This window comes from Gracilinanus agilis, chromosome 3 (assembly GCF_016433145.1).
Source record: "Gracilinanus agilis isolate LMUSP501 chromosome 3, AgileGrace, whole genome shotgun sequence".
Classification (NCBI taxonomy): domain Eukaryota; kingdom Metazoa; phylum Chordata; class Mammalia; order Didelphimorphia; family Didelphidae; genus Gracilinanus; species Gracilinanus agilis.
This window is the reverse complement of record NC_058132.1, coordinates 249,199,683-249,221,792: the sequence shown is the minus strand read 5'-3', so window position 1 is coordinate 249,221,792 and position 22,110 is coordinate 249,199,683. Positions and strand designations below refer to the sequence as shown.

At 36.6% G+C, this 22,110-nt stretch overlaps 1 protein-coding gene across 1 annotated transcript in view; it reads left to right on the top strand.

Annotated features, from left to right (window-relative positions):
• Positions 1-21,824, top strand: part of MAP3K20 (mitogen-activated protein kinase kinase kinase 20) — a 187,863-nt gene extending 166,039 nt beyond the window's left edge. Inside the window, exons 16-19 of the mRNA XM_044669786.1 lie at positions 7,919-8,035; positions 9,303-9,377; positions 11,368-11,518; positions 20,781-21,824. Coding sequence (XP_044525721.1) covers positions 7,919-8,035; positions 9,303-9,377; positions 11,368-11,518; positions 20,781-21,496 — 1,059 coding nt within the window. The 3' untranslated portion in view covers positions 21,497-21,824. The remainder of the gene's footprint in view (positions 1-7,918; positions 8,036-9,302; positions 9,378-11,367; positions 11,519-20,780) is intronic.
• Positions 21,825-22,110: the final 286 nt, after the last annotated feature.

Here is a 22,110-nt window from a genome sequence, read left to right as displayed (position 1 = left end):
TAGTGTAAGCAGGGTTATCCATAATGATAAATAACCCAGGTGCTGTCGCTGGAGGTTCGACTCTTATGCCTTTAAAACAGCAGGTTTTAGCAGCTGAGCTAGATAATAGCTAAGAATGGGAAGGGAGCCTTTGGAGGCTGGAATCTACAACATCTTACTACTTTTAATACCAGCAGGACCAATATTTGTATCATATTTTTGTTTCATCTTGCATTACATTTGAACGTCTCGCAATATTCAATTTCCTGCTAAGATTCCATTTTCAGTTTTTCCCCTCTTGAATCTTAAAAAAGTTTATGGCAACCTCTGTGTTCTAAAAAGGGCCCTACAAGTCACTTAACCTCCATTGCCTAGCTCTTATCACTTTGCTGCCTTGGAACCAATACACAGTATTGATTCTAAGACAGAAGGAAAAGGGTTTTTTAAAAATAAAAGTAAAATAAAATAAAATGGGTCCTAACCATAGGCTTCCTTCAAGTCTCAGGGACCTCTTAAGAGAAAGCTTCAACCCTGAGAGGTAAATAATTATCTCGTTTCCCATCCTGGAAGCAAGTGGGGTTTTATTTGCTTTTTAGGGTTTTTTTGATCAACTTAAAATACCATTATTGATGTTTATATTCTTTTCATTCAGGTAAAATATAATCCCTAGAGTAATCTGAAAGGTGTATTCATTTTATAGGGTGCTCTCCTGTGGGACATCCTAGCTCACCGTGCTTTTTGATATCTTGTCACTTTTCTGCATTACGAAAACAAACAAAAGAAAAAAATATCCACAAAACCCAACAACTCCACCCCCTTAAAATCAAGGTTGGAACCCATCAGCTTGTTTTGTTTAAATCCTTGGTAATTCAAAGACATTTAGAGCTTGTATGTTAGTAGTTGTGCTTCCTCTGTTCTCCCTTTCTATTTAGAAAGTTTAACTGTCTTGATTTGGCAGGAAGAAGAAAGTAGAAAAGAAAGGAGTCAAGGCTTAGAAAAGTATCTGACACCACTTGCAAGGAGCACAGAATGCCAAGGGTTTTCCAACAGCTTGCATAGAGCGTAGCATTGGTTTCCTGGCCAAACATTATTTATTTCAGTATTAACTGACTTGTTTAATATACTGTCTGTGATCACAGCATATGAGTTTTTGTTTCATTTGGCCAAAAATTAAACACCAGGAAAATATTCACAACACCAGAAAGGGTCACAACATTTCAAAATGGCTTAGATTTGATCCTCTCTGAGTTACATATTGACCGTGACTAAACTGCTGAAATATTTGAGTATTTCAATAACTACCCTCAACAAATTATTCTCACCCTTGGCATTCAATAGAAATTTAATTTGAAGGTAAAATTTTAGTTGTATCAAGTGGGAAAAAAACCAAGATGTTTCCAGTGGATTTGCATCCAGATCCAAATTATCCAGGCATTTTAAGACCAGAAAAGACTGACAAAAGGCAAGCCTTTTGTCACTCTGAATAACTGCTGCTTACCTGAGGCCAGAGACTCCATTCACTGTAATGTTCCCAAGTGTTTTACTATTGAATAGCAACTCTTACAGTATTCTCTTTCCTTCAGGTATTTGTTTACATATATAAATGAGTTTGTCCAGTAAATGTGCATCTAGATACAAAGAGGATCATTCATTTGTTGCAGATCTTTTAAAAATTTTATCAAAAGCTTTGATCATAGAGAGGAGGGGCCATGTCTAATGATTATGCATCTAAAATATTTTCCCTGTTTTAATAGGTAACAGAGTAGCTGATGCCTAGATGTAGAGATCTATAGACTGTCATATCTGACAGATGAGATTTCAGAGATCAACCAGAGCTATCCCTTCATTTTTCAGATGAGAAAACTGAGGCCCACATAGATTAAGTGGCTTATAGAAGACCATATAACTATTCAGTAGCAGAGCCAAAACTTAAACCCTAAAGGACTGAACAAGGATCAATAGGTAGAAGGTTCAGAGAAGCAGATTTAGACTTAATGTAAGGAAAGTCTTCCCAACAGAGCTGTGCAAAAACAGAATGGCTTTTGGAAGGTACTGGGTCCCCCCTCCATCTAACAGATATTGAATCACTTATTCATTGGGTATGTAGTAGAAAGGATTCTCTATCAGCATATGGACTGGACAAGGTGGCCCCCAAGTGTCCTTTGAACTGAGATTCTGTGATTACATGAACCCAGCCTTCTTGGGTCTCCCTCCTACCCCAAGCTCAATGTTGTTTGTTATATTATCCTCTCTTATTACTAGATGCTTTAAAAATAAGTAAAAACCAATCTTTTGAAAAGAGATTGTTATAGATGAAAAGTTTGCCACCTTTGCTTTCAGTGATATAAAAGCAGCAAAAAGTAGATTCTTCACGTGATTCTTTATATGATCCAAAAGATCCAAAAGTTCTTTCATTCAGTTTAGTTCTATTCAGAAATCATCTATTAGGTTTCTATTATGTGTTAGGCAGAGAAAAAATAAAGCAGTCACTGCTTACAATAAGTTTGCAGTTTAATGGGGGGAATATTGCGGTAAATTAATATATCATTTGGGAAGTACTGATCTTTATTATGTTTATTCTTACTAGCCAATTACATGGCATATATTTTAGTTGTTCAGATCTTCCTTTATTTCATAAGCCTCAACCTTTGCCAAGGAATAATAGGAAGTTGAGTTCCATCAGCACTATCTTGTTTGTCTTCAGAAAGTGGCTTCTTTTTCACATCATTCTTGGGCACATCTCTTGAGAGCAAAAGCAGATCTCAAAGATAAGTAAGACCTGTATTCCAGTTCCATCTCCCATATATTCTGGCAGTATGACCCTGGAGAAATCACTTAACCTGTCAGTACTCAAGGCAAAGCTCTGAGGGTAAGCTGTCGAGAAGGTGATGGATGACCTGCCTTTGGTTGAGGGAATTTCCCTACCCAGGGGAAATTGAAATCACTTATCTAGTCCCTGTTTCCCAAATCTTCTGGCTATATTCATTGTTGCTACCCATTGCATTGTTTGTTTACTTGAGCATTAAAAAAAAAAAGAAAAGAAAAAGAAATACCAAAAAGGAAAGGTGTTTTTTTTAAGCTTTTTTTTTTAAATTAACAAAAATCCTATTCACTCACCTTCCTCCCCAAATTGGGGTGGAGGGGGAAGGGAGGGAGGGACCGTTATAACAAATATACATAGACAAAATAAATTTCCCCATGGTCCATGTCCAAAAAATGTGTCTCGGTCTGCACTTTCAGCCTGTCTTTTCTTTTAAGAGATGGGTAATGCCAAGCATTAATTCTTATGTCATTTCTACAAAGAAAGCACTATATTCCTTGGGAAGAATAAATGATACTGAAAAAGAGAGGAGTACCTAAAATCTGAACTGTCCCTTGAAAAAGTGTGAAACTTTCTTCCTCCTTTTCTGTTACTCCTTCTTCATTCACTCTTCAGGAACTGGATGCCCCATGAATGTCCAAACCAACTTTCTCATGGACATCTCCCTCCACCCCTCCCCGATTTGTGTCTTCTCTCCTTGACAGCAACTCTCCATATTTCAAAATTTCATTCCCTTCCTTGTTGACAGGGAACACAGCCTACCCTGCTTGGTGGCTCATCTGATGAACTAATCTGTACTCACATATTTCTTAATGGCCTAATTGTGCCTGAATATATTATCCCTTTCCGATGACATTTCTGTTTTAAACTTCAGTTTCTTGATCCAAAGGAGTGAATAACTGGAAATTTTAGGCGTTCATGACATAGTCTAGGTAGGAATTTTGGACAGGGGATCTTTTGGGAACTCTTCGATCTCACAATGTAGGTAATTTTCTATCAGATTAGATCTAAAGTCCACCACAGACATTCCATTCAGTCTGAAAATTGACTTTGGGATAATTTGTGTCTGGAATTGGCCTCCCCAGCCTAAAATTATTGTGAGAATCTGTAAAATGGTGTTATATAAAACACTTTTGTAAACTTTAAAAACTAGATAGACGTAAGTTATCATTATTATTGTTATCATTTTAATGAGATAGATAATGTACCTCTTCGTTATCAGTTCCTAGTTTGTAGCCTTATTTCTCTTTTCAGACACCTGTTAAAGGCTGTGAAATTGTTGCTTTTGTAATCAGTCCCTGGATGATAGACAATGAAAATATAAGAGCTAAACATATTTAAGTCTACAAATTAAGAGCAGGAATTTTTTTTTTGCTTTTCTTACTTTGAATGGCATTTGATTTCATTTATTCCATTTGGTTCCCCCTCTTTAAGAAAGTTCTATTCTTTACTGTGAAATAGAAATTATCCTGGCATCTCAGTGCTATACCAGGGAAGCACAAGTCTAACAGGTCCTACCAAGCCAGAAAAGGTTCAGATACAGGAATAGTGATGTACCATATGTTTGCATCCAAGACCAACCCCAGTTAAGATCAAGGATACTTAACACCAAAAGTTTAGCCAGCAGGTGGTGGTAATGATAATGATGAAGTTTGCCTGGAACAAGGTAGGAGGATTGTCTACTGAAGCAGAGAAAAGGTTGAGATCTAAATCTATGGAGAGATTACACACATGGATAAAAATCAGAAGTCCTTGAACTATTGAAATATTACTAAAATAAGTCAATGGATGGATAGCCTGAGGACTTGGGAAATTCCATTCAAAAATTTCAATTCAAAAAACATTTATGGAAGTATTCCCATTTTTAAGGCACTGCACACTAGATACAGAAGATTATACAAGTGCAAATAAGAAGGTGTCCCTTTCTTTCAAAGAGCTGACCACCCATCCAATAGGAAATCATTCAATCATAGATTTAGACCTGGACTGAACCTTAGAAATCATCTGGTTCAACTCCATCCTTTTACAGATAAGAAAACTGAGATATTAAATGATTCACTCAGGGTCACACAGTTAATGTCAAATGTTCCTTACTTCAAGGTTAAGTCTCATTCTCTTCCATACCACAAAGATGTCACTTTGTGGCCCCTGCATGCCACCAGCAAAAAATGTAAAAATACAATATAGTATAGATAATAAAAACTGCTATTTATGTCCTATTTTCTAAGACAACTCTTAAATTGCCTTGGCTAACTAGCTAGTAAAGGAGGGAGGGGATCAAATGCAGGCATTACAGTCTTTTCGGATTGAAAAGAATTAAAGGAACATTTGAATTGTTATATTTCTGGAATGCTTTGAATATTAAAATTAGCCAGTCTATATGAAATAAGTTGGAGTAGCCTCTAAATCGCATGGTCTCTATATTAAGGCTAAGAAGAAGTTCTTAGCCTTAGGAAATTAGGAATTACATTTCAGTGAAAATTGCATGTTCTTTCCTTTTCTCAGATGTCATAGGAAGTATCCATTTGAGACACAGAATGAATAAAGCTCTGGATTAGGAGTCAGGAAGACCTGAGTTTGAATCCCATGATAACCTTACAAGTTTTATGACCCTAGCCAAGTCATTTAACCTTTCTCCATCTCAGGTTTCTCTTCTGAAAAATAGAAATAATAATAGCACCTTTCTTACCATTTAACATTTGTGTGACCCTAAGCAAATCACTCAACCTGTTTCGGCCTTAGTTTCTTTTTCCATAAAATGGGGATAATAGTAGCACCTACCTAATGTGGTTCTGAGTGTCCTTTAAAATAGTGTGCTCTTTGTAAAACTTTTTGTAAACCTTAAAGCTTAGACCAATATAAGTTATTATTACTATTAACTTCTTAATGAGATAGATAATGCCCCCTTTCCTTATAACTTTCTTGACTGTAAGCTTTATTGCTTCTTTCAATATCTTTTTATAGTCAGTGGGAAAGTTTCTTTTAAATAAAGGAGAAGGAATAACAGAAAAATAAAAGGAGTCAGGAAAGCCTGTATTTAGTTCAGTGTTTCTCAAAATAGGACTTTAGGGAAGTTGGAATGGGGTCACAGAGTCTCAAATTGTAAAGGATTAGTGAAGCTGAACTAGCTAATAGATTTTTTTGGTGACTGCACTGGTGGTTAGTACTGTGGAAACCTTCCTATTACCTGCTTTTCCCCTCCTCCTTACTGTCAAGAAGTGGACAACATAGACTAAACTCTGACTGCTAAATCCCATGTGACTTCTCATACTTTCCTATCATCACATCCTTCTCACCAGCCTCTTCTTCTTGGCTTTCTGATCATCTTAATAGGGAGAGAAACTGGACTTATGATTTTCCTTGGTATAGGGAACCTTCTACCAAGGCAGGTCAGCCCCATTTCTGTAATTTATAATTTTAGAGAGTTGCTGAGAACAATGGCATTAGACTCAAATTGAAACAAGGGTCATTAAATCATGCATAAAGACTCTTATGGATCACATATTGAGTTTATTTTAAAATGTAATATTGTCAAAACAAAAAACAAAACCAAAAGTTTTCAATATAATGTTGTCTATGTTTTATAGCATTTTTGCTTATTTTCTTAAATACTTCCCAATTACATTTTAATCTGGTTTGGGCCATGTGGAGGAGAGTTGTAGGCCTCGTGTGCCAACAACATGTTTGACATCTATGGCTTAAAAAGAATCTTACCGAGGATCATTCAACCAATTTGTTCGACAGGTGAGATGGACACCCAGGTCTTCCCATCTTTGAGACCAGCTTTCTATCTATCATGCACACTGCCTCTTATTAGCATTATCAATTAATTATTATTAATTATATTATACACAGTAAATGTGTTTATATATCATTAATTATTATTGATTTATTAATTAATGTTATTAATTAATAAATCAATAATAATTAATAACATAAGATTGCTCTCATATTTCTTACCACTCCACCACAACATAGAAATCTTATTGGTGAGTATGTGTATATGTAAGGGAAGATCTAGATCCTGAATTACAGTAAGGCCCAACACCATCCCTTGGGATTATGAGATGAAATAAGGAGCCAAAGATAAGATAGATAAATACATATCCTCAAGATTTCAAGATCTCCTTCTAACTGTGCCCTTGCCTAACTTCATTTCCATATTTGCCTGGCAGAAGAAACAAGACTAAGGAAAATTCTAAGTCTTTATTACTCAGCTGCCCTGAGGAAGTTCCTGCTGTTTGCAAGTTGGAACAGTTTCCAGCCCGCCTGATCTTCTCAGGGCCAACGTTGCTGTGGCAGCTGAGGACCCAACACAAGTAAACACCAAGAGCTCTGTCAGCCAAGGCCATTTGACTGGTCCAAATAAGCATAAGGCTGGGGCTTCAAATTTATTGAATGAGTCTTTTTCTCTCACTAATTACCTCTCCATTTTGATGAATGTGCTAAACAGAGGAAGTTACTCAGGTCAAAAACTTGTCCAGCTTTGATCTAGAAGTTGTCTAAAGAAAAGCCTGGAAGCCCTCTGGTTTTCCCTTGAAATCAGTAAATTTCCAATTTTACTAGTCTTGATTATGTTCCCTGAAAGTTTATCTCAGCAAGTTAAGGAAAGACATTTCAGGTGAATTCCTATGAAAATAGGATTTCCAATTCCAACATGGAATATCCAAAATCCTTTGGAATAAATTAATGTTCTTAAATTATGAAATATCCAAGCCAGGAAATATATCTTCTAACTAACAGAGATGCTAAAAGGACCTTTGAATCAAAATCTGTGCTATCATTCTAATTTTATTTCACATACGAGAAGATTTAGGCCCATGGAAGTAAGGTAAGTTACCCAAGATCACATTGGTATGGTAGACAGCAGAGCAGAGATTCAAACCAAACTTGCAGTTCCAAATCCTGTATTCTTTCTACAACCCCAGAAAGTTATTCAAAGGTATTTCGTTACTGAACAGGGCACTGTGGGGTGGGCTGGGGAGATGGCATGCAGAGAAGTACGCTTTCTATAATGCTATATTGCTACATTCAGAATAACTCATGGGTTTTAAAACATTGAGATTTAGTGGGGAGGAAAAACTTCCTAAAATTCTTGAATTTTGTTTTTAATTCCAGGATTGCAAGTGGAAAATGTATATGGAGATGGATGGGGATGAAATTGCGGTAACCTACATAAAGGATGTGACATTCAACACTAACCTACCTGATGTAGAGACTTTAAAGATGACAAAGGTAGGCTCTATTTACAGCTTAAAAGCTTTTATGAATTCATGGATATCAAACAAAGACATTAAAATACTCCAGCAGTGCGCTTTTGTGCCTATCGAAGCCCATATAAGCTCAGACTCAAGCTGATTGTTAAAAGGCACATTTTATTTAGCAGATTGGGATCAGAATAGTTTTTTGTTAAAATCCCACTTATGCTGCATGAACGAGAAAGCAGTGCAGAAAAGAAATAATTTAAAATTTTTCTTTTCTGACTTCCACGTTTCCTTATCCTTAGTCTGTTAATTACAACGTTTAAAGGAGAAGAAAATACTGACAATAAAAATGTTAAGCTCAAACAAGGGGTCCTTTTAAACTTTAAAAAAACTTGGAAAGAGCACTGGCTTGCTGTAATCCTTCTTTAGTCTTCCCTAAAAGGCCAGAAACACAGATGTTTTTGAGGAAGTACAGTAAGCTTGGATAAATCCTTAGTGAATCAGGCTTCCCTTGACTCAGTCCTACTAGTTTAGTGTTTGGGAAGAATATCTCCTTATCATTTTGTCACAGCTCCAATGCAAAACACAATAAAATGTTACAAAATGTTGAATAATGCAATGCTATACACAGCAGCTAAATAGCACTCTGGGCCTATATAGTCAGGAAGATCCGAATTCAAATCCTGATTCAGACACTTAGCAGTTGTGTGATGCCAGACAAGCCACTTAATTTGTTTCTTTGGTTTCCTCAGCTACAAAATGAGGATAATGATAGCACCAATTTCCCAGAGTCATTGAAAGAACCAAAGCACCTAGCACAGTGTCTAGCCACATATGTGGTGCTATTTCATTGGTAGCTGTTATTTTTTGTTATTATTAATCAACAAGCATTCATTCACTCAGGAAGCATTTATTAAGCATGTATTATATGCCAGGCACTCTGCTAGGTACTAGGGAGACAAAGAAGCCAAAGATAGACCCTGCTCTCAAGGAGTTTACAATCTAATGGTTTTGTATTACATACCTATTATATATTAGGAACCGAGGCTACAAAGATAAAAGCAAAAGTCTCTGGCCCCAGGGAACTAATATCTAACAAGAGAAAAAGTATATATTAAATAAATATATGCAAAACATTCAAAACAAATATAAATTAAGTGTGGGAAATAATCCAGATTATAATCTGATGGGCACAGCCTACTATTAATAGGAAAAGTAGTTTCATAGGTCATTCCACAAAAAAAAAAAAAAAGAATAAAAGGAAAATCTGTTACAATTATATACCATTTTCTTTTCAGCCTCCATTTGTAATGGAAAAGTGGATTGTGGGAATCCTTCCAAATCAGACCGTTGAGTACATTGTGACATATGAGGTAAGTGTGGGAGAAAAAAAGAAGAAATAACTCTTTCAATATCCATTAATTAGCAGTTGTTTACTAAATGGCCATATGGCATATGGTATATGGTATATGTAATATTGGGGCCCTTAAGTGGTATCTATCAAAGAGTGATATACTCTTTGCCTTTAGGGTGCCTGTAGATTATTAAGAAAGTCTGAATCAAAAGAGAGAGACAAATATAATTATTACAAAGGCATTTTGATGAAGAGGGGTAGATAAGAGGGTTGAAATGGCAGGTTGGCAAAGGAAAGTAAGTTTAGATAATGTACTGGCCTTTGGGTTATATTTTCCAGTAGTAGGTTTTCACAAAGGGAAGGAAGTTTGACAGCCCATTCCAGGCTGTAAATCATGAGTTGCCTTCACCTTAATGACGTTTTTCTTGTAATCCAGTGTTTGTTCTAGAATTTGGTTTGGTCTCACCTTATTCTTGGAAATCCAGATCTCTGATCAGTAGTCAGTCTCACGGTGAATCAAACTCTGGAAAAACTAGTATACAGACATATCCTTGTAATCCCCACTGCTGAGGAGGTTGAAAGTGGTGAATCCTTGAGCTCAGGAGATCTGAGCTGCAGTGGGATTAAAACTGTTAGGGTGTCCACACCAAGTCGGGCACCAGTAGGGTAAGCCCATGTGAGTAGGCGGAGAGGGAAGAACCAAACTGCCTATTCTTCATCCAGCCCAGATCAGAAATGGAGCAGGTCAAAGCTTCCATGGTGAGCCCAATGGGATCAGGCCTGTGAGTCACTTCTGTACTTCTATCTACATGAGATGGGAAGACCTAGTCACAAATAAACTGGTAAACAGTACCCAAACTCCCATAGTACTGATTTTCATTTGGGATCCAAATTGCAGTTGAAGATACATCTTTCTGGTGACTAAAGATTCATGCCTCTTAGTTAGAATTCACCCTTTATCATTGTTGGAGTACCTCAAGGTTGCTTGATGAGCATTAAACCTGAACAAACAGGCTCTTTCCTCTTAAAAGCTCTCCTGCCTAGACTGTGTTAAGACTTAATGATCCCACTTACTACCTTTGTGACCCTAGGTAAATCACTTAACCCCCATTAGCTAACTCTTACCACTTTTCTGCCTTAGAACCATTATTTCATTTAGTATTCCTCCTAAGATGGAAGGTAAAGGTTAAAAAAAAAAACAACAAAACTTAATGATCTTTCCACAAATAAAAAACCTTTTCCAGTGCTTGGATTTTCAAGTTTTCCTAATAAATCCTCTTTTCCTTACTTAGTAATTGAGACCAAATAATATTCACCTTCTCTACCTCTCATTTATCATAAACTCCATGAGGAACACAATTTTCTCCCTCTTTTTTATAAACTCCATCCTCTTGTCTTTGTATTTGTCAATATATCATCATTTCAACAGATTTTTTCCAACCTATTACAGTTCCTAAACCTACAATTTTCTTTGCATTGATGAAAGATTCCAAAGAAGATATCTTTATTCTCTATGGACCTCTGTGGAGGTGGGCTCATTTACATCAGTATTGGGTGGTTAGTTTCGGATCTTAGAGGCCATCTAGTTACCCCATATCTGAACAAGAATCCTTTTTATAACATTCCCGATACGCCTTGGCCGGGGAGTGGAGAGTTCTCTCTCAAGTGGAGAGTTCAGTAGGAAGAGAACCCTTAACTCCCAAGGCTGGCCACTCTTTGGGTACGAAGTATTTTCACTCTTGTGGTTAAAAAGGGAAGGAAAACAGAAGAGGAGCCTCAAACCATCCTTTTGAACCAATAAGATACTATAATAGGGGAGAGGGAGGAAGGAGGAACACTAAATGAAAACTGGATAGAAATTTCCTACTTAATGCCTATACAGTTGTCCTAAAAAGAAAAATTCAGTAACAAGACATTGTTGTATTTTTTTCTGTCTAATTGTATAATCTTGCTTTGTATGTATTTGTTGGATTTTGCTTTTGTTATCTCTTTGTTTGTTTTTTAAACAGAGCGATGTTAGATCTCCAAAAAGTAGTAAACATATCCATTCAATTCAGTGGAGCAAAACGAAACCTGAAGATGAAGTAAAGGCAGTAAAGCTTGTAATTCAGACATTATTCCTCAACTCGGAGGGCAATGCTGGAAGCAGATCGAACTCAAGTAAGTCAGTATTTGTAAACTAAAGGATTGGAGTATGATGGAGGTACCAAAAAGAAATATATCATAGCTAGGATCATAGATTGAGAACCGAAAGGATCCTTAGAGGTCATCTAGCCTATTTCCTTCCCATATTCTCTTTCATTATACAGATGAGGAAACTGAGGAATGATTTTCCCTTAGGTCACCCAGAGAGTGAATAGCAGAGCTGAGATTCAAACCCCAATCTTCTGACTCCCAATTTATCACTTCTTCCACTGTACCATGGAAATCTGAGATAAAGCCTCTCAGTTCTGGCCATTTACTACCTGGATGACCTTGGGAAAGTCACAGTACCACTTCAGGCCTCAGTTTCCCAATTTGTAAAATGAGGGGCTGTAGCTGGCTCATCTCTAAGTATCTTTCCAATTTTAGAATCCTAAGAGTCTGATTTAAGTGAGAATTTGTGCATATGGATAATAATAATGCTATCTTCTATATAAACACAAATATGCTTTTTAAGGTAGGGATGAGGGCAGTGAAATAGCTGAGTGGATTGAGAGCCAGTCCTACAGACAGGAGATTCTGGGTCCAAATCTGGCCTCAGATTCTTCTTAGCTATGTGACCCTGAGCACTTAGCTTACCTTACCCCCACTGCCTCCTTCTTATCTCTCTTCTGCCTTAGAACCAATACATAGTATTAATTCTAAAACAGAAGGTCCTTTAAAAAAGGTTAAAAAAAAAAAAGAAAGGTAAGAAAAGGAGGGAGAGAGAAAAGCATTGTAGCCTAGTAGATAGACAGCTGGGCTTTACACATAGAAAACATTGCATAATATTTATTGTTTGATATGATTGATTAAAGCCCAGCAGAGCAACAGTCAAGTCTCCCCTCTGAGATATTATTGCCCGTGTGACTCTGGAAAAATCATTTAACCTCTCAATGCTTTGGGCAACTTTTCAAAACTGGAAGTTACAGAGGAGATGCCAGTGGGCTTTGGAAAAAGAAGTTTCCTCAGCAGGAATGATAACCTGAGCTAGACAGCAAAGTGGTACTGGGCCTGGAACCAGAGAAACCTGAATTAAAATTCAACCTCATATGGTAGCAATGTGACCCTGGGTAAGCTATTTGCCTCAGTTTCCTCAACTGCAAAATGAGAGTCACAATAGCATCTATCTCACAAGGTTTTATGAGAACTAAGTGAGAAACTATTTTTAAAGTGCTCAACACAGGGCCTGGCACATAGTAGGTTCTTAATAAATGCATATTCCCTTGCCCCTCCCTTATACCAATGAAATCATAGATCTAAATCCCTGTACATCAAAGCTTCCTCATAACATAGCAGATAGACCCTTGGACTTGGGAGGCAAGAAAAATCAAAGTTCAAACACTGCCTGTGATACTTACTAGCTCTGTGACCAAGGGCCTCAGTTTCCTTACCTATAAAATGGGGATAATAATATCTACAGAAATAAGATAATGTTTGTATTCGGACTTTCAAACTTTAAAAAGCTTCATAACTGTCCATTCTTATTTTCTAAAATATTTATCCAATATAAAAATAAAGAGACTAATGATATGTACCTTTGTTCAAAATCTATTGATACAAGCATTAAATAATGAGAAATAATAAATAGGCATAAGGGCATCATAATTAAATTGCACTAAATAGCTGAGCAAATAGGGAATTGTAGATTTTAAAGAGCCAGGAAAATTAGATGTTATCCAACCCCCTTGTGTTTCCAGAGTAAATAGAGGCCAATGAAAGTAAAAATGATTTGCTAGATAACATGCAGCTAATAAGGAGAATAACAGATTTGTAATTTAAATCCTCTGACTTCAAATCAAGTCCTCACTAAACTACAGCGGGCTACTACTTTGTGGAAACTGGCATAAAAACCATGATAACCTTTAATAAAAAAAAAAACCTATAATTTAAAAGTCCTCTGTAAAATACTTAGATATATGATGTATTTATGCCATGCATGCACACGCATGAACATGTATTTAAGAATATAAGCCATTCTTTTGACTCCCAAAATGTTTCCTTAGGATTTATTTTCATATCAACATCCAATACAAAATCCATCTCCTTTTTTTAATGTTTATTGGAAAATCCACATGGAACATCAATACAACCAGCTAGACTTACTTAATAGCTATTTACAGTGAAATTCATTTCAGTGTACTGAATTAGCATGACTTTTTTCAATCACTCAAGTTTTAATCAGGATTCTGGGTTTGTTTTAATTCATTTTGTCCTCCTTTCTGGTTGTAGAATGTATAATCCATTCTTGAGTCTACTACTTGAGTCGACTTTTTTGTTTTCCATTATTTCATAGAGATCTTTTCAGATTTCTTTATATATCCCGATCATCTCAATTTACATTGTACCATTTCATTACATACATTACCACAATATATTTAACCATTCTCTTGATTGTTGGATAGTTGGGTTGTTGCCAGGATTTTTGCCATTACATGAAATACTACTATGGAACTCTTTGTACAGATCACTTTTCCTTGTTTCTACTATGCTTTCAAGGTTTATTCCCAATAAAAGATTTATTAGGTCAAAGAGTATGATCATTTTGTAACTTTTACTGTGTTTAAAATAACCTCATTAGTCTTAATTTCTACTACTGAGTGCCATTGATAAGGAAAGGAAAAGATATGCAGGAAAAGAGGAGGACAATGAGTAAAAATGGAAATGGAAAAATGAGGAAAAAGATAAAGGGGAAAAGCAAGGAGATATGTTTGAGATTGTGAAGTAGTGGGTGGTAACATCTAAGTAAAGTGTATGGAGGCTTAGAGAGAAGGAGGGAGGACGAGGATAAGGAATACACATATGTAACTCTGAAATTAAGTGATCCTTACGAAGGAGGTCATCATGAAAGATAATCAGATACTGTCTTCTAACTAAATGTATGACACCCTCCCTCTTCTCTCCCATCAGGCAAACCATTAGCCTAATTTTAGGTCATAGCCCTTAGACTTGTGAGCTCTTTGAGAGCCAGGACTACATCATACTTTTCTTGGTATCCCCAGAGCTTAGCACAGTGCCCTGCACATAATAAGCATTTAATAAATGTTAACTGATTTACCGATTGATTGATATCTTTTAGACTTCTTATCTCAGAATCTTATTTTTAATCCTTACCTTTAAAATATATATATATATGGGGGCAGCTGGGGTAGCTCAGTGGATTGAGAGCCAGGCCTAGAGACGGGAGGTTCTAGGTTCAAATCCGGCCTCAGACACTTCCCAGCTGTGTGACCCTGGGCAAGTCACTTGACCCCCATTGCCTACCCTTACCACTCTTCCACCTATAAGTCAATACACAGAAGTTAAGGGTTTAAAATAAAAAATTTAAAATATATATATATATATACACATATATATCTTATTTTATTTTTTAACCCTTACCTTCCATCATAGAATCAATACTGTGTATTGGTTCTAAGGCAGAAGAGTGGTAAGAGCTAGGTAATGGGGGTTAAGTGATTTGCCTAAGGCCCCATAGCTAGGAAGTGTCTGAGGCCAGATTTGAACCCAAGACCTCCCATCTCTGGGCCTGACTTTCAATCCACTGAGCCACCTAGCTGCCACCTTATCTCAGTGTCTTAAGTCTTTTGAGGAAAGCAATTCAATTCTCAATGTAAAGAAAGGAACATTGAGTAACCTATTTCTTTCTCACTAAGATCAGTCAGAGTAAATCCATACTCAGTGGGATTAAACATAGAAGTTGTAGAAGTGAAGGCAGCATTTAATAGAAGATTTAATGCAACAGAATTAAAAGTGATGGAGATTAACTCAATCACTTTCTGTACCTAAAAGAAAAACATACTTTAACCTTTGCAAAGATTACATCATGTTCTTGAAACATTTAGGCAAGTAATATGTATATACATGTGTGTAGACATGCATATATACATATATAAATGAATTTGATATATTTATTTACTATTTTGAAACCTTAAGAAACATATTTCTAAGTTATTAAGAAAATGTAATCCATATTGGCTTTTTTTAGACAATCATATGAATCCATCCTAAAAAATAAGTAATCATTTCAAAACATGTATGTAAAAGAGGCCTTATCTTGGCTAAGATAATTGATATTGACTACACACACACACACACACACACACACACACATTGTGCCTTAATTTTATTTTTTAATTCAAAGACTTGTCCCACACATAAAGGAAACCAATATGTAGGTTCCACTAATGGATCAAACACTTCATATAAGGGAAAGGGGGACATTTTAAAACAATACAAACTTATGTAGGCTTAAGAGAAAATTGCCCTAATTAACCAAAATTCCATAAATAAGGATATTCATTAAACAAGCTAGTTCACACAAGAATGAAGAAATATTGAGACATCTACAATAAATGATATTGACTGCTTACCTACATGTCTACTAGAGCCAAGACATTTTCATGATATAAGTTGGTTATTTCATGGAGACAGGCAGGGAAGCAGACAGACAGACAAATGGATAGATAGATAGAAAGAGAGAGAGAGAGAGAGAGAGAGAGAGAGAGAGAGAGAGAGAGAGACAGAGAGACAGAGAGACAGAGAGACAGAGAGAGAAAGAGACAGAGAGAGACAGAGAGAGAGACAGAGAGAGAGACAGAGACAGAGAGCTAGATACATAGATGATAGAAACAGAATCAGAGAAGATAAATACAAGTACATATGTTTATTATAGATAGTTTTTACTTGGGAGGAGGGAGATATTGGTAAAAAGTACAGGTATCCCTATCAGTATCAAAATGTGTATACATCCTAGGCATAAATATATATATTCATATAAACAAGCACACATATACATAAACAAATTCTTGTAGATCTTGAAGATGTTTTCTTCATGATTTGCAACTGAATGACCTACAGCAGAAAAAATTCTAATTTTCCCTGATTCCTTACTTTAGGACAGAAAGACAACTCAGAGTTCTTGAAATACAAGTGAAGATTCTGTTTTGTTTTGTTTTGTTTTGTTTTGTTTTGTTTTGTTTTGTTTTTCACTTTAAAAACAGACAACTTCCAAAGCTTCTACTGATAAGTTCAGTTACTCATTTTTACTTTGTTAAATTTCCCTTTAGGGAAGGGATATGCTGCAACCTGTTCTGAGAATCGGTTTTCAAATTTTCATGTAGGCATTTACAACTTGGAAATTGGCAAAACCTACAAACCAGGGTTGGATTTATTGTACTGTTAATTGTCTAAACTTAAGAAAGGGATTGAGAAAATGATAATAATGCGGATTAAATTTAAAAGTGTACCATGTGCATGCATTCTAAGAGAATCCCTCATTAAACATTTGCCAGCACCTCCCTGCTTTAGTCAGATATAGAATTTAAGGGCAGTCTGGCTCCAGAAATCCCTTGTTCTCAAACATTCATGATATGATTTAATGAACATTATAAAAAAATTAAAAGTTTCTTTTGCAGTTTCTTGATAAAATTAATGTATAATAAAGACAAATAATATAGTTAGCAATATCTGAAGTGATTTATTCTCCATCCTAAGGTGAATTGAATAATACCGTGAGAGCAGCAGGTAGTGGGCTAGATATTAAAAGACCTGGGTTCTGATAACAATCCTTCTATTTACTAGATGAGTAACTGTGGCCACGCCACTAGGAGCCTCAGTTTCCTCATCAGCAAAAAGAGAAGGTTGAGGGGGCAGCTAGGTGGCTCAGTAGATTGAGAGGTAGGCACAGACAGGAGATCCTGGGGTCAAATTTGACCTCAGACATTTCCCAGACACTTGGAAATTGACAAAACCTACTTCCCACCTAAGTGACCCTGGGCAAGTCACATAACCTCCATTGCCTAGCACTTACCATTCTTCTGCCTTGGAATCAATACGAAGTATTGATTCTAAGATAGAATGTAAGGGCTTTTTATTTTATTTATTTTTTTTTTAAAAGCCCTTACCTTCCGTCTTGGAGTCAATATTGTGTAGGCTTCAAGGCAGAAGAGTGGTAAGGGTAGGCAATGGGGGTCAAGTGACTTGCCCAGGGTCACACAGCTGGGAAGTGTCTGAGGCCAGATTTGAACTTAGGATCTCCCATCTTTAAGCCCGGCTCTCAATCCACTGAGCTACCCAGCTGCCCCCGTAAGGGTTTTTTTGTTTTGTTTTGTTTTTTTAAAGAGGGGATTGGATTAAATGATCTCTAAGATTGCTTTTAAGTTTTTGAATCTATGAATCTTTGAGAAATTAAGGAAGTTACCCTCTCTGAAATATGTTTCTTCTTCTACAAAGTGGTAATCGTAGCATGTGTACAACCTGTTGCCTAGGGTCAAATGAAATCTGTATTTAAAGCACTTTATTACCATAAAATGATGAATGAAATAAGATGATATTATAGTATGTACAAATCCTGAAGAATGTTTCTTCAGAGTATACCACCAGTTAAATAAATAGATTGGACAGACAAATAGACAGATGATAGAGACAGAGACAGATGATAGATAGTTGAATGAATGAGATTAAATTTTTATCTGTCCTCTAAAAAAATACATCACAAAGTGATTTATGAAACTAAAAGTTCAAATCTTCCCCCAAATATCCATAAGTAGGATTTCACCAAATTAATTTCTAATGAAAGAAATTTTCTATTTGTATTTCAAATTTTGAAGTATAATTCCAATTTGTTTTTCTCTTAGAAGTGGTTTTTTATCAACAACACTTATATAATTTGCCTCCCTCAACACTTGGAGTCTTATGCCCTCCTCACAAGATTAGTTAATAATTAACATTATCCATATTTTAAGGGTAAGGGAAAAAAGTGAGGAGGTGATGTAATAACTTGGCAATGACACCAAAGCCAAGGCAGGTTGGGATAATGAGCCCCCACTCCAGGGTTCTCTGCCTTTGTTTGCTCACCAAGAAGGATAGGAGAGTTATTTTCTGTATAATGAACAAAGGCTACAGCACATGCCTGAATTTGTCTTTCTTCCTTCCTTAGCATACAGGTAAGAGAAGGAATCATCGATTTGAAACTTATAAAAATTATCTGAGTGAGACCCCAGGATGAAATGTCTTCTTTATACACAAATAACAGAAACCTCATGGTTCCAACAGGCCGGCTAAGAAGATATAGGAAGACATGATAGATTCTTCTCTTGAGGCTGAGTTTTCCAAAAGCCAAGAATAGGCTGAGTGATGGGTGGAATCAGTCATGACAGGCAGGGAGGTCTCAGGAATGCTGGGCACTGTCATGTAGACATTAAGCCAAGGAAGAAAAGAAATCTCAGGAATGAATTCTTTTCTTCCTCAATTGAAAAAAAAATAGCTGGAAGGAATATTTCTTTTAGAATCAGAATATCTTAACAAAAGAAAAGTATGGCATTAAGTACGGTACAGAAAAAGTGGTTTTTCTTGCCTGTTCCCAACCACAGGAGCATAGGTACATAAGGGCTTCCCCTGAGGTATTTTTTTTTCTTAGTATATTCTCACTTACCACTGTGAGGAGTCCCTAAACCACCTAAGGGGAATGGTCACAGAAGCTCTAACAGTTTCCAAAGATAAGACATATACCATTTGCCCTTTAAAAAAAAAATCTGGAACAAATGTAAGGCAAGTGCTTCGTTATTTCCAAACCAGTTTTGACCTTTCTACAGGAGACATCCTGCAACCTCAGCATCTCAGGGAAATGGCCCCTGGATATGCTTTGAGAATTGACTCAAAAAGAAACAATGGAAGCAAGTTTTGTTCCTAACCTCAGTTCAATAAATGGATTCATCAGCAAGTTCTTACTTGACTAGTTCCCATGCTGGGTGCTGTAGGTAATAGTCTCTTCCCTCAATGAATTTAAATGTTAATTGAGGAGATATGGAACATATAGAACAATTGTAGAACAATACCAGGCAACATATAATTAAATCCTCAGATTTATGGTTTCTAGAAGACTATAAAGTTTTAATTATTCTTTGAAGGTATTAACCTACTTATTTTAGGGTGCAGCTAGGTGGTGCAACAGATAGAGCACTAGGCCAAGCAGAAGGCTCATCTAGGCAAATCTGATCTCAAATACTTTCTAGCTAAGTGATCCTGGGCAAGTCACTTCACCTATTTGCCTCAGTTTCTTCATCTGTAAAATGAGCTGGAGAAGGAAATGGCAAACCACTCCAGTTTCTCTGCCAAGAAAACCCCAAATGGGGTCACTAAGAGTCAGACATCACTGAAAAATGACTAAACCACCACAATTTACTGTACAATTTAAGAACCAAAGGGCCAGAAAAGTTGGCTGATTTTTCAAGGTGATACAAGGAATCATTGGTGGAACAAAACTAGATTTCCTGACTTCCAAGACTGTCTTATTTCCTTTTCTAATTGTTATAGGAAATCAGAAAAGACAAAGATCAAATATGGGGCTGGAGTCATTAGTAAATGAACCAAAGAGGTAGCGTTTCAGCTGGAACTTGAAGAATAAATGGAAAGGATGAGGGAGAAGGAATGGGGAAAACTATAAGTAGAAGGAAATAGTACCTCAGATTATCTAAAGTCCTAACACAATAATGGAGACCATGTAATATGTGACCTTTGTTCTGAGATTTTTTTTTTAACCAAACCTATCATTTCATGAGTATATTGAGCTCTCAAAGAGGAATTTCCTTTACTAATGCAGATTAGCACCTTTATTGCAACTTATACTTGTAGAGAGTTGCCTAGAAATACCAAGAACTTAAACAACTTACCCAGGGACCCACAGCTATTGTGTGTCAATAGCAAGAATTGCAACCAGGTCTTTCTGACTTCTCTGTGTCATGGCATACTAGGTCCCAACAACAGAAATAAGATGTAAGCAAGGAAATTACAGAAAAGTGTCTATCCATAATCAATGATTTAAAGATGGTAGGATCCAAAGGACTACATCCCAGGATAGTGAAAGACTTTGTGGGTATAATTGTTGGCGATCTTCTAAAAACCCATGGAGCTTGGGAAAGGTGCTTCAAGTGTACAGATGATCTAGTGTTGCTTCAGTTTTCAGTAAGAGGAAGAAGGTCACATCTTCATACTAGAAGCTACTGAGCTCGACATTGCTTTATAGCTAAAAAAAAAACAACCAAGGATGACTTATTAAAGGGATGGCTTTTTAGAACTCAACCCAGCTTGAGTTCAAGTACAAGTCAGGCCAGACTAACAAAATTTCCTTTCAAAAGAATTATGAGGGGCAGCTGGGTGGCTCAATGGATTAAGAGTCAGGTCAAGAATCGGGAGGACCTGGATTCAAATCTTACAAGTCTCAATTCTATTTCTTTTGCAGATACAGATTGCCAGTGGTTAAATACCCTGAGAATGCGGCAAATTGCTTCCAACCCTTCTTCCTTTCAACGTTCTCAGAGCAATCCTATTACTGCTGGGTCACAGTTCCTGCCTTTCCTTCATAACCAAGCTTCTTATGCTGCAGCTGTCCAGAGAACACAGGCACCCATTAAATATTACCAAATCACGCCTATAAATCATTCCCGAAGTTCATCTCCTACTCAGTATGGATTGACTAAAAACTTCTCTTCCCTGCATCTAAATTCCAGGGACAGTGGTATTTCTAGCATTAATTCTGATACCTCTTCTGACAGGTGTCAGTATTCTGGGAGAAGCAGGAATAAATCTAATCGAGGAAGTGTATCTCTTAATTCTTCCCCCAAGGGAAGATACAGTGGGAAAAGCCAACACTCTGCTCCTTCAGCAGAAAGGTACTCTGGGAAATTCTTTAGAGTCTCTCAATCAGTGCTCAGTCCACATCAGTCGCCGGACTCTAGAAAGAGCCCAAATAACCTCCATCAAACTAGGACCATCCCAGGGATGCCTGTGAACACTGGGAACACTGAAAATGACTCAAAAGCAAATGAAGATGAGAGCAAAGTTAATGAAGGTGGATGGACAAAAGTAGAATATCGCAAAAAGCCTCACCGGCCTGTTCCTGTCAAAACTAATAAAGAAAGAGCTAGAGGAGCCTATCGAGGCCGGAGAAATTTTTGATGCATAGTTAGCTGATTTTATTTTCTAAACAGAGTCTTTGTGATGGATTTTGCTAGTGTGGTGCCTTCCACTGAACTTTTATTTAAAACCTCAACAGTATGTTAGCTTTGGTCAAGGGAAAAGGAAATGGAGTACCACCTCTTCCAGAGATGGTGGTCAAATGGAAAACAGATCTGAAGTTCTCAGTCTCTAAGCATGGTTCTCATTTGGGGAAGGGAAAGGGTTAGAGAGATGTGGAGAGTTTCTGGTTTGAAAAATCAAGGAGAATTTTTCATTCAGATTTTTTTTCTGGATTAACATTTGCCATTCAGAAGAAAAAATGCCGTTGTTTGCCCCTTCTATTAAAAAAAATTTAAATTACTTTGAAAATACTTGTAATCTCATTAAAGTTTTTATCAATATTTATTTTAGTCAGATATCTGTGTTTTTATTATGAACAGAACCTCAAACTGGGTTTGACCTACCTGCATAAAGAAAGGTCACCACCTTATATAATCCCATTCATCAATTCATCAGAAACTAAAGGTTTAAATCACTCAGGAGATTGGATGTTTCTTTTCTTCCAGGCTCCAAACTAACAAATCCTTTCTCTTGAATATTATTTTCTGCATTTT